The sequence below is a fragment of the Choloepus didactylus genome, chromosome 5, assembly GCF_015220235.1.
Source record: "Choloepus didactylus isolate mChoDid1 chromosome 5, mChoDid1.pri, whole genome shotgun sequence".
Taxonomy (NCBI): domain Eukaryota; kingdom Metazoa; phylum Chordata; class Mammalia; order Pilosa; family Megalonychidae; genus Choloepus; species Choloepus didactylus.
In genome coordinates, this window is record NC_051311.1 from 145,018,068 (window position 1) to 145,032,172 (window position 14,105).

General features: G+C 36.5%; 1 protein-coding gene across 1 annotated transcript in view; it reads right to left on the bottom strand.

The window, feature by feature from the left end:
• DPY19L1 (dpy-19 like C-mannosyltransferase 1) overlaps window positions 1-14,105 on the bottom strand; it is a 116,806-nt gene that overhangs the window by 23,523 nt on the left and 79,178 nt on the right. Inside the window, exon 14 of the mRNA XM_037837059.1 lies at window positions 3,425-3,526. Coding sequence (XP_037692987.1) covers window positions 3,425-3,526 — 102 coding nt within the window. The remainder of the gene's footprint in view (window positions 1-3,424; window positions 3,527-14,105) is intronic.

Genomic DNA, 14,105 nt, shown 5'->3' on the forward strand with positions numbered 1-14,105 from the left:
GAATCTCGGATGCCAGCAGCTTTTCTTCAGAGGTGACCTCTTGTTGATGCCTTAATTTGGACATTGTCACAGCCTTAGAATTATAATTTGCAACTTAATAAATTCCCATTGCTAAAAGCCAACCCATTTCTGGTATACTGCATTCCAGCAGCTTTAGCAAACCAAAACACATTAATATAAAGATAACCTTAGAACAAAATTACATTTTCTAAAAATCTACAGATGTATCAGAGAGTACATGCACAAAAGAGCATGTGCAAAGGAAACAAACCATACAGTGAAAGATGAGTGTGAGTGCATATGTATGTGTTCTATTAGAACTACAAGTTATTTTATTTATACTTAACATTCTTTTAAGTATAAAAGCTATATATGCTCACCATTTTTTTTCATTACAAAATGCAGAAAAAATAAAGAAGACAACTGATTTTGCATTTTAAACAGTTATCAGCATTTCCTCTCTAATGAAGTGTGCATTCATATCCTTCACCCATTTCTACACATGCGTAGTGGTGGCAGTCTGTTTTGGGTGGGGGTGGGATGAGAGTTCCTTCATAATTTCTTCATTAATCTGGGCAAGCTCCTACACTAATCACAATCCCTAGTTTCACTTCTTATATTTATGGCAAGAATCATTCCAGACATTTGCCTTTTACTTTTTATAAGACTAACATACAGATGTTGTAAGTCACACACAGATAAATCTATTAATCATTCTCATATGAGTTCTTCTGCTGACATTATGCCTACTCAAAGATGAAGTTAATATTCACTCAGTGTCTTCCCAATTTATTTTTCAGGCTTCATTTATCTCCAACCATTAGTTAGCTGGAAATGAAGTTTGGTGCATAATACGACACAAGGTTTTCACCTGACTCCCCACCACCACCACCACCACACACAATTTTTCAAATATTATTCGTTGAATAATACATCTTGTCTCCATTTATCTGTGATGCATTCATTCCATATAAGTACATTCTCGTACACATGGGTCTAGCCAGCACTATTTTCTACCATGAAAAATATTCTTATCTTAGTATTTTCTCTGCACTTAAAATACTGTTGCTATCCATTTGCATACCTAAAAAGGAAAGCTCTTCCACACTAAATTTCTTTCTTTCATAACATAGCACAATTAAAATATGATTATAAAAAATTTAGAAAAGCAAATTATAAAAAAAGTAAATTATCTGTCCACACAGAAAACACTGTTAAAACTTTGTTTTCTTATACTTTACTCTGTGCATAGCAATTACACATAAATAAAATCATATCAATTTTTTCATTCCATTATACTCTTCAGCAACTTTCCACATCGATATAATATGCTGTGAAGTTGCTCCCCTTTCCACCTGTACTGACATACCATACAAGGGGCAGGGTCCTGAACTGGCGCCGTACTCGGTCTCTATGGCACAGCCCCTAGGAAGAGGACTGTGCAGATGCGGAATCACAGGCTGGAAAAAGTTTGCCATTTTCTCCAAATGCAAAGAGGATGTGCTCAATGTCTTCCACCACATAAATGATGGTCACTCCTTTCAGAGTAGAGTGGCACTTATGTCTTCAATAGCGTGCCAATCTGGATATATTATGTTCCCCCAAAAGCCATGCTCTTTAATGCAATCTTGTGGGGGCAGATTTATTAGTCTTTTGAATAGGGTGGAACCTTTTGATTGAGTGCTTCCATGGAGATGTGACTCACCCAATTGAGGGTAATACCTTTGATTAGATTATTTCCATGGAGATGTGGCCCCACCCATTCAAGGTGGGTCTTGATTAGTTCACTGGAGTACTTAAGAGAGTAAGAGAGCTCCAGAGCCGAGGATGATGCTTGCTGATGCTTGGAGACTCTTGGAGATACTGGAAGATGCAGACAGGAGGACATTTGGAGATGCTAAGCTAAGAGACAAAGCCTAGAGTTTGAGCCAGAGAAACTAAGAGAGGACCCCCAGATGCTTAGAGAGAAACATCCTGGGAGAAAGAAGCAAGGATGCACAGGAGCTGGAAGAGAAGAGCTAAGAGAAATCCAGAGACATTTTGGAGAAAGCCATTTTGAAATACAACCTGGGAGGTAAAGGATCAAGCAGACCCCAGCCACATGCCTTCCCAGCTGACAGAGGTGTTCCGGACGCCACAGGCCATTCTTCAGTGAAGGTATTATCTTGTTGATGCCTTAGTGTGGACACTTACCTGGCCTTAGAACTGTAAATCTGTAACCTAATAAATCCCCTTTATAAAAGCCAATCCATTTCTGCTTTTTGCTTAATGGCAGCATTAGCAAACCGGAACAAATAGTATGAAAGAACTTCCACCAAGTCCTAATTTTCTGCTAATGTTCACTCTCTATTTCCTTTACCACTTCCATGAAGGAGTCTTGATCTGCCAAGAAATGTGTATTTTATTTTTTTTAAGATACACTTCCTTTATTTCTTTCAATGTTCAATATTATCAATCGTAAATCTTTTGTCGGTATTATGCATCAAAACCATTTGCCAGAACACGACAGAAACAGACTGCCAGGTCACTGGAGTCAACAGCACATGTGCAGGACACACTCAGCCTACAGCTGGTGCACTGGGGTATGCTGGTCTGGAACTGGGGACAGGGAGCTCTCACTGGATCATGGGGGGAAATGAATACATCACCACTGTCCCATTGGCTGGCTTAACATATACACAAAGATATACAGTTGTGATCAAAAATGTTTCACAAATAATATAATGTCATAATCAATCAGTGCCATGCAGAAGATGTTAAAAAAAGGCACACACGCATTTGTTGAACCAAACTACAACATTTAAAGTACTGTGAAATAGTTACATTTTATATAAAACAACATAGTACTTTCCTATGTGTGATCTCCTTTTGTCTTCATGATGTCTGCTTGTAGCATATTAGGAGAAAGTAATAAACTATGGCACAAAAAATCAAGTCATTCTGCAGCCTTCTGTCTCATAATCCACTAAAATACTCTATGCCTTCCTTCTAAACATCTGAATACTGTCTTGGAAAGAAACATGTTAAAATGAAAAACTTGTACTCAATGGTATTTTCAAGTGATGAGATCATTCAATTGAACAACAAAAATAAGTGGAAATGTAAGAACTTCAGAGCTTGGCTGAATTAATGCCTATCTTTGAAAAGAGGCAACTTGAAATGCCTCTGTGTTTACTCATCCAGAAAACTATTGCTGGTCTGATGCTAGCCTTAATGCATGTCTCCAAATTATCAAAATGAGGAAGGGCCATATATTTCGGGGAGCTGTATTAACGTAAATAGGAGCATCTTCCTCTAACCTGCCAGATTTTCCTTTTCCTTCCAAGTGAGATAGCACGTAGAGGAAAGAGTCTGAAATCACAGGAGCACCCTTTATGAATAATGAATAGACCAAAACATAAGAAAGCTAGAAATCACATCTTACCTCCTTTTCCATAAAGTCAAACTCTGCTGCACAGGTGTACAATAAAGTATCAAAATCCTTGTAACTGAAGAATTTTGATGTTAATAAGTTGCCAATATGAGCCTAGTAAGAAATAAAGCAAAGTACCATTACATGACACTATATATTTAAACAATGCATTTTAATCTTAATATGATCTAAAAATAGTTTTCACTACATTACAGAGCCTACTGCTGCCATACGGCATCTGCTTTTGTTAAAGAATGAAGTGCTGTACCTTCTATCTTCATAGCTCTCCCTTCTTTCTCCACTACCACCAGCCTACCTTCCACTCTCACAACACACCAAACCTTTTACCCTTGGGTCCCCTGCTCATTGTGCTAAACCTGGGGACATACACTATGCAACACTCCTTTACAGGAGCCTACCAGGAAGTGTGGGCTTGGTAACACAGACAGAATTGCATAGAGACAATGTGCTATCAAGGAAAGGAGAGGAAACATTAATTCTGATTTCTGAAAAGGGGATTGGAAAGACTTCTTGAAAGAAGTAGAAAACGGCAAGCCTTGGAATAACATGGACCTTTGATAATCAACTTTATTCTAATTCTTTACAATTTACCAAGTACTCTCACATATGTCATCTCATTTATTTCTCACAAAAAGCCATACGTAGAAGGCAGAATTACTCTCATTTACAAATGAGAAAACCATGGCTCAGAGACATAAATCATTTGCCAAATTTTCAAGTTTGTCTAAAAAAAGGAAGGACCAAGAAAAAGGGGGAAAATTATATCCAAGACAAACAATAAATAAAACTTGAAATGACAGCTACAGGAAGTGGGCGGGTCAGGACGGGAGTAGGAAGTACAGGGTGGTGGGACTGTGCTGAAGGATTTTTAGAATTCTTGAATCCTGTTGTGGGAAGAAATTCATGTTGATAAGAAATAGGGAGGATACAAACTTTTAAAACAGTGTAAGAAAACAATCTATCCCATGCAAAGGAGAAAAAAATCTAACGAACAAGTAAAATACTTGGAAAATCTCAAATAAAATACTAGAAACAGTTTCAATATAATGATAATTACCATGGATTTAAACAGTTTAAATTCACTAGTGAAAGGGATTTCCTTTAATGGGCTTTAAAGGGAAAAATCCAGTATTATGTTGTCTACAAAAGACAACTTAAAATAGAAGTATGCAGAAAGATTGAAAGTAGAATAGAAAAAGATATATCTGATAAAGTGAAGCCAAAGAAGTCTACGCTAGTAATTGTAATATTTCACAAAATTGAATTCAAGCAAATTCAATGAAAAGGGACAACAAATGATATTCCATGCTGGTAAAATGAACAGCAAAGCAAGATTATACATATAACGAACATTATGTGAAGTTAACAATATAGATTCAAAGTATATAAAATAACAACTGACAAAATTACGGGAAGAAATGGATGAGTTAACAGTGTCTATTGGAATTTTTAAACATTACCCCCTCACAATAGAAAAAGCAGACAAATATTAACATAAAAATCTCACTATTATAATAATCTCACAAACAGAAAACATTTTAACCTCAAGCACCAGGAAAACATTAAAAAATTTTTTGTTCATGTGCCATGGCACATTAAATTTCAAAGAATTTATATGATATGGATTATACTTTTCTGACCAAAAATGTAGTAAAATTAGAAAATAACAACTAGAAATGGCTAAACACAACAAAACCAGAGAAGACTAAAACAAAGGTGGTACTTTGAAGATATTAAATACAAAGACCTCTAGTAAGACCAGTCAAGGAAATAAAGTTGTAAATACATAACAAAATGAAAAAGGAGAAATAACTATGAACACAATGGAATTAAAATAAGAAGAGTATACTGAAAACATTACTAAACTTTAAAACCTAGGTGAAATGGATACATTTCTGGGAAATGACAAAACATCAAAACTGGTGCACACACAAAAAAACAGAAAATTTGAAGAGACCAAGAAACATTTAAAAACTTGAAAGAAAAAACCTTCCTTTCCCTAAAGCCCCGGACTCAGATGGCTAATGCAAATGAGTTCTCAAACTTTCAAATAACTGATAAACCCTCTTTTACAAACTGTTCCAGAAAGTAGGAAAACAGCAAAAAACAAAAATACCCAGCTCTTTTTACAAGACTAAGAGAATATTGATTCCAAACCCAAATAAGGAAAATCCAGTAAAAGAACATCAAAGATCATGTCATGTATATGCAGATATGCAAACATCTTAAATTAGAATTTTAGCTAACTGAATCCAATAGTAATTCTTAAAAATCATCATCCATATGATGACATACATGAAACAGACAAGTTCCTCTGAAGACATAAACTACCAAAGCTCACTCCAGATGAATTAGATAGCATCCTAAAACAAATTAAAGTCATAGTGGAAAATCTTCCCACAAAGAAAACTCATAAGCTAGATGGCTTTACTGTTACATTCTACCAAACATTTAAGGAAGAAATAATACCAACACTACGAGAAAAGAATACAGACTAAAATCCCTCAGGAAGATAGGCAAAAGTCTTTAAAAGCTATCATATCAGTCAACTGAACCCAGCAACTTATACAGTGAACAATACATCACGAGCATGCGAGGGTAGCCCAGGAATGCAAGGTTGGGTCAACGATCAAATAACAGTGAAATGTGGGGACTTCCCACTCTGGCAAAGTGAAGAGTTTGGCAAATTCCCTCTTCTAAATAGTAACCACATAACTGGACAAAATTGCCAAAAATAGCCATATCAGATTCTAGAAAGCAACCAAAAGGAGACAACAAATTGAGAAGCATTCATTCTTAAGAAACTGATCAACTTTCGGTAAAAATGGTGGGAGTCTGCAGCATTCTCAGCTGGGCCATTCCATCTACAACACCATCACCAACCTGACGGGGGCAGGGCTGGTCATGAACAGCAGCAGTGGCTGTTGCTTTGAGCGACTGACTCCATGTGGGGTAGAGAGTAAAACACCTATGCTCAGCAGCACCTTCAGTAAAAGTAGCAAACTCAGTAGGAAATGAAAGGCAAAAACTCACAGTACTGCCACCCAGAGGCTGCAGTCCAGTCAGGGTGAGTAGCAGATTGGCAGATTTCAGAAATTTTACAGGGAGATACTGGAAGTGCACAAGCTTCAAAGGGTCAGATAAGCTCTTGACACGTCCATGGTGGGCTGGAAAGCTACCCACGTGTGTGGGAGATATTCAAGGCAGCCCAAGCTCTCCACAAATCCATGGCTGACTCGGAGGTAGAGCACACATCCAGGGAAGATGGAAGAAGGCAGAGCATATAGTAAAAGACAGGGCAAATGGATGTGTAGAAGAGTAAACACAGCAGGCCTGATGGCTATCCTTAGAAAAACCCACTTATAAACTTGGCCCTTGGCTGGTGGAGTCTGGGAAAGTGGCTTTGGGAGCATTCCTACTACCCTGTAAGAGTAGCTCACAGTGCCTAAATTGTTTGTACCAACAATGTGGTCTTTCTTGAGTGCTTGCTTTCCTTCTGGAAATCTAGAATTTTGGCACCTGCAAAGTAGAGGCTGCCTACATGACCACCCCCCAAGAAAAACTCTGGGCACTGAATCTCTAATGAGTTTTCCTGGTAGACAACATTTCACACTTATCACAACTCCTTGCTAGGGTAATTAAGTATGTCCTGTGAGACTCTACTAGAAGACTCTTAGAAGCTTGTACCTGTTTTCCTTTGGGCTTCAACCAATGTACCTTTTCCACTGCAGATTATGCTTTGAATCCTTTTGCTGCAATAATCATAGCATGAACAAGAGTATATGCCGAGTACTATGAGACCTCCTAGCAAATTATCAAACCAAGTGGTGGTCTTGAGGAGCCCCTTGACATACTTTAAAACTGCATGCACTTTGAGGGAGCTTGCCAACCCACACTCAAATCCATCAGCAGAGGGTAGAGAAGGCTTAGAGGCTCAAGGTATTTGAGCATAACTTCTGACCAATCATTATTGGCTTACAAGGAAGTGACATCTAAAAAATAAAATAAGAATCAAAATACACTGAGCACATAACAGCCGCACAACACAAGAGAGAAAAAATTTTTCAGATAAAACCCTTGTGAGAGAGCCTAGATGGTGGATTAAGCAGCTAACAACTTCTAAGCAGCAATTATAAATATGTCAAAGAATTAAAGGAAACCACATTTAAAGAATTAAATGAAAATTAAATGAAAATGACTTAAAAAGTAGCAAATTTCAATACAGAAGTAGAAACTTCCTTAAAAATGGCAATTCTAGATTGAAATGTATAATAACAGAAATAAAAAATTAATCATATGGGCTCAAGGCAGGTTTGAGAAGACAGAAAAAAATCCATAAACTTGAAAATAGGTCAAGAGAAATTATCCAATCTGAAGAATAGACAGAAAAAATGATTGAAGAAAAATGAATCCAGCATAAAAATCTGTGGGACAATATCAAGTATACTAACATATATGTAATGGGAGATACAGAAAGGAAAAGAGTGAAAGACAGAAAAATTATTAAAGACATATGGCCAAAAACTTCCGAATTTTAATGAAAAATAGCAACCTACAAATATAAGCAGCACAATAAACACCTGGAAGGAAGAACACACACAAAAAAATAACACACCTAAACACAGAATAGTCAAACTTCTGAAGTCCAAAGCAGCAACAAAAAAATAACTCATTATGCACAGGGGAAAACAACTTTGAATGATTAATATTAATAAAACAACGTTAGTTGACTGAATGCTCATTAAGAACAAGGAAAGCCAGAAGTTCTAAAAGAAACAAAACTGCCAACCAATGATTCTAAATCCACCAAAACTATCCTTTAAAAATGAAGGGAGGGAGGGGCAAGATGGCGGCATAGAGAGGAGTGGAATTTAGTCAGTCCCCTGAACAACTAATAAACAACCAGGAACAACTAGTAAATAATCTGGAATAACTGCCGGGGGACAGCCATGACCGTCCACACTTCATACACCAACCTGGATTGGGAGGAATACCTGAGATCACAGCACAGAATCTCTAAGTAAAAGCTGCAGAACTGCACCGGGAGCTCCCTCCCCCATGGTAGGCTTTGCTGTAAAACCTCACTGTGCTAGAAATTAGCAGCACTCTCTGAGCAAGCCAAGTGAGCGAATATAGCTCAGCTGAGTTCCAACTGAGGTTTTAATTAACAAATGTAGACTGCTGAATACTAGCTAAAAACCCCTGACAAGCAGACAGAGGCTTTTAGTGATGACTGGCCTTAAAGAACCCAGAAGACTCATCTGTACTGGGAGGGGGAGCCCAGAAGACCAGCTGTTACCTCTGGCCAACAAGTGAAACTATGGCATGTACTGGCTCCAAAAGGGGGCTTTCTGTCTCTCTTTCTCTCTCTCAACCTCAGGGGCTCAGAAGAGAGAGACTTGCAGCCATTTTCAGTTCCCAGCCTCTGACCCAGACAGAGGTGGAGATAACGGAGACAGAGAGACAATTCAAATGCAAATGATAAATCCCTAGGGGGTGTATTTTCCCTAAGAGTAAGGAGGTGGGGCCCAGCTTTCCCTTCAGAACTAGACCCCAGAGCCTGGGGAAAACAGCAAAAACAGAAACTGAAGCCAAAACACTTCTCCTTACACCAGTCAGGAGAGACAGGCTGACAGGTACCACCTGCTGGGCAGGTTAGGAAAAGCACAGTGATTAGAGACCTCACAGGAAAGCCTGTCATTCCTCTAAGACACACCCTGAATATAACCCCATTCTGAGACCTGAACCCATTCTGGCTTGGGAAAATATGACTGGGGTAACCAAAGAAACCAGATGCCTAGACAACAGAAAACTACAATCCATACTAGGAAAAACAAAGATATGGCCCAAAGGAACAAATGTACACCTCAATCAACATACAGTTGAGATACTGTTTCACTTTAATGAAACAATCTATCAAAGATTTTCAAAGAGATATGCTAAATCAAATAAAAAAACAAATCAACGATTTTAGGGAAGATATAACAAAAGAGACGAAGGCTATAAAGAAAACAATGGGTGAACATAAGGTAGAAATTGAAAGTTTGAAAAAACAACTGGCAGAAGCTATGGAAATGAAAGGCACAACACAAGAGAAGAAAAACACAATGAAGACATACAACAGCAGATCTCAAGAGGCAGAAGAAAACACTCAGGAACTGGAGAACAAGATACACGAAATCCTACATACAAAAGAACAGATAAGGAAAAGAATAGAAAAATATGAGCAAAGTCTCAGGGAACTGAATGACAACATGAAATGCACCAATATATGTTTCATGGGTGTCCCAGAAGGAGAAGAGAAGAGAAATGGGGCAGAGGCAATAACAGAGGAAATAATCACTGAAAATTTCCCATCGCTTACAAAAGTCATAAAATTACAGATCCAAGAAGTACAGCATACCCCAAAAGAATAGATCTGAATAGGCCTACACCTATTCTTTGTCAAAAGACAAAGAGAGAATCTTGAAAGCAGCAAGAGAAAAGCGATCTATCACATACAAAGGAAGCTTGATAAGACTATATGCAGATTTCTCAGTAAAAACCATGGAGGCAAGAAGGAAGTGGGGTGATATATTTAAGATACTGAAAGAGAAAAACCAACAACCAAGAATCCTATATCCAGCAAAACTGTCCTTCAAATATGAGGGAGAGTTTAAAATATTCTCCGAAAAACAATGAGAGAATTTGTGAACAAGATACCTGTGCTACAAGAAATACTAAAGAGAGCACTACAGACAAATAGGAAAAGACAGGAGTGAGATGTTTGGAACACAATTTTGGGTGATGGTAACACAGCAATGTAAGTACACTGAACAAAGATGACTGTGAGTATGGTTGAAAGAGGAAGGTTAGGAGCATGTGGGACAAGAGAAATAAAGAGGAAAGATAAAGACTGGGACTTTATAACTCAGTGAAACCTAGAGTGCTCAACAATTGTGATAAAATATACGAATATGTTTTTACATGAGGGAGAACAAATGAATGTCAACTTTGCAAGGTGTTAAAAATAGGGTGGTATTCTGTTGATTAACAGAAACTTTGTATTATGCTTCCTTTAATGTAAAAAAGGCAAGATACCAAAGCTAAATGCCTATAAGAGGGGGTCATAAGGGAGGGGTATGGGACTTGTGGCATTGGTGATGTAGTCTGACTCTTTTATTCTATTTTAGTTTAATTCTATCTTTCCTTTCATTGCTTTTTAGCTGTCATGTTTTTTTTTCCTCTTTCTTTTTTCTTTTTCTTTTGTCTCTCTACCTTCTTTGACTCTTCCTCCTTCTTTGTGGAAGAAATGGAGATGTTCTTATATAGACAGTGGTGATGGTGGTGAATACATAAATATGTAACTATACAAGGAACCACTGATTGTTTACTTAGGACAGAAAGTATGGTGGGTGAACAAAACCGTCTTAAAAAAAACGGGCTGATGAAGAAACCTTGAGGGCATTACACTGAGTGAAATAAGTCAGACATATAAGGACAAATATTGCATGGTCTCACTAATATGAACTAAATTAAAATATGTAAACACATAGACATGAAATATAAGTTACCAGGATATAGAATGAGGCTAAAGAATGGGGAGCAATTCTTATTATGGGCAGAATGTTCAACTAGGTTGAACCTAATAAGTGTTTGAAAGTGGACAGAGGTGATGGTAACACGTTACTGTGAGAACAACTAACAGTGCTGAATGACGTGTGAATGTGGTGGAAAGGGGAAGCTTAGAGTCACGTATGTCACCAGAAGGAAAGCTGGAGGTTAAAAGATGAAATGTATAAAACAGTGAGTCTTGTGGTGGACAATTTCCATGATTAACTGTACAAATATTAGAAATCTCTTTCATGAACTAGAACAAATGTATGACACTATAACTAGAAGCTAATAATAGAGGTGTACATAGGGAAAAAACATACCCATTACAAACTATGTATTACAGTTAACAGTATCTTAACATTCTTTCATCAACAGTAACAAATGTACTATACCAATACCAATACTATGAGTCAATAATGGAGGGGGGTGCTTAGGGGTAGGAGAGGAACCGAGTTTTCTTTTTTGTCTTTATTTCTTTTCTGGAGTAATGAAAATGCTCTAAAAATTGGGAAAAAAAATTAACTGTGGTGATGGACACACAGCTGTATGATGGTACCATGGGCAATTGACTGTGCACGTTGGATCTTTGGATAATTGTATGCTTTGTGAACAATCTCAATAAAAATTTTTTTTTAAATGAAGGGAGTATGGTATGTGAATATATCTCAATAAAACTGAATTTAATTAAAAAAGAAATGAAGGGAAAACAAAGACAATCCCAGAGAAACAAAGCCTGGGAGAATCCATTGATATCAGACATGCCTTACAAGACTTACTAAAGGAAATCTTTCAATTTTAAAGGGAATGATACCAGACAGCAACTTAAATACACAGGAAGAACTGAAGAGCAGTAAAAATGGTAAATACGTGGGTACATATGAAAGACAATATAAACAATTTTTCTTTTTTCTCTTAATTTTTTTACAAGATGTAACATTTCAGGATTACCCTGAAACCAATTGTGCTAAGTTAAAGTAATATTGTAAACTTAGGGCAACCATAAAGAAACTAAAAATCATGTAGTTAAAAAATCAACACAGGAATTAAAATGGTAAACCAAAACAAAATATATTTTTAACACAAAAGAAGGCAGAAAGGAGGAACAGAGGAATAAACACACATGCAACACACACACACAACCATGAGATGCAGTGGAAAAAATAGCAAATGGCAACCGTAACTCCACCCATTTATCGTAACTACATTAAATACGAATGGACTACACTCCAGTCAAATGGCAGATATTGTCAGAATAGATAAATAAGTAAGCTCTAAATATATATTGTGCACAAGAGACAGCTTAGATTCAATAATAAATAAATTGAAAGTAAAAGGATAGAAAAATATATGCCATGCAGACAGTAACTATAAAAGCTTTGGTAAATGTATCAATATCAGACAAAGTAGACTTTTTAAGGCAAGAAATACTATTAGAGGCAAAGAGGGAAATTCATAATGATAAACGGCAGATTTATCAGGAAGATGTAATAATTATAAATGTTTGCACCTAACCACGGAGCCCCTAAGACATGAAGCAAAAACTGAAAGAATTGAAAAGAGAAATAAACAATTCAACAATTACAGAGGTTTTAATAGCTCACTCTCAATAACTGTTAACAACTAGACAAATTCAGCAAGGAAACAGAAGACAGGAAAAACACAGTCAACCAACTCAACTAACTGACATTTAAAGAACACTCCACAGAGTAGAAGGCATCTTTTTCCCCAAACACACAAGGAACACTCTTCAGGACAGACAATATGCTATGCCATAAAATGTTCTCAATAAATTTAAAAATACTTGAGTATGTTCTCCAAACACAATGGAATCAAAATTAGAAATGAAAAAAACAGAGAGAAATCAGGCGAATCCCCAAATATTTGGAAATTAAATAACGTACATCTGAATAAACCATGTGTCAAAAAAGAAATCACAGGGGAATCAGAAATTATTTTGAACTAAGTGAGAACAAAAACAAAACATAACAAAAACTGATGAAATGCAGCTAAAACAGTGTTGAGAGGGAAATGTATAGCTTTAAACACCTATTCTAGAAAAGTCTCATGAGAGTAATCTAAGATTTCACCTTAAGAACTATAAAAACAATAGCAAATTAATGCAAAGAAGCAGAAAGAATCAATAGAGTAGAGATGAATCAACGACATGCAAAACAGAAAGATAATAGAGAAAATCAGTGAAACTAAAAATGCTCTTTGAAAAGATCAAAGAAATTAAGTGTTAAGCTAGATGGTCATAAAAAGAGAAAGAGAGAGAGAGAGACAGAGAGAGAAGACAAAAATTGCAAAGAACAGTAATGAAAGAAGGATGTATCACTAATAACCCAAGAAAAATTAAAAGGATGATAAGGTAATATTATGGATTTTATGCCAACAAATTAGACAACTTAGATAAAGTAGACGAATTCCTAGAAAGACACAAATTGCCAAAACTATCTCAAGAAGAAAAAAGAAACAAAGGTGTTGATTAACAATTAAAAATATTCCCACACAGAAAAGCCTAAGACCAGATAGCTTTATCGGTGAATTTTATCAAATATTTAAAGAAGAAAAAACACCAATTGTATGCAAACAGATCCTAACTCATTCTTTGAGGCCAGTATTATCCTGACAACCAAACCAGGAAAAGACATCACAAGAAAAAAAATTACAAACCAATATTCCATATGCACACAGGTACAAAAAATGTCTAACAATATATTAGGAAACCAAATTCAGCAACATATAAGAAGGATGACAAAACTTGACCAATTGGAATTTATCCCAGGAATGCAAGGTTGACTTAATATCTAAAAATAAATTAATGTAATACACCATATTAACAGACCAAGTAAAAAAAAACTTACGATTGTCTCAATAGATGGAGAAAAGGCATGTGACAAATTCAACATCCTCTTATGACAATAAACAGCAATGATGATACAGCAGCCATTGTTTACTGAGTACTAACCCCATGCCACACTGTGTGAGTGCTTTTTATTTAAGTAAATTGCCTGAAAATCTCACAGGTAAAAAATGGCAATTACAACTTTTCAGACTTAACACCAGAGCCCATGAC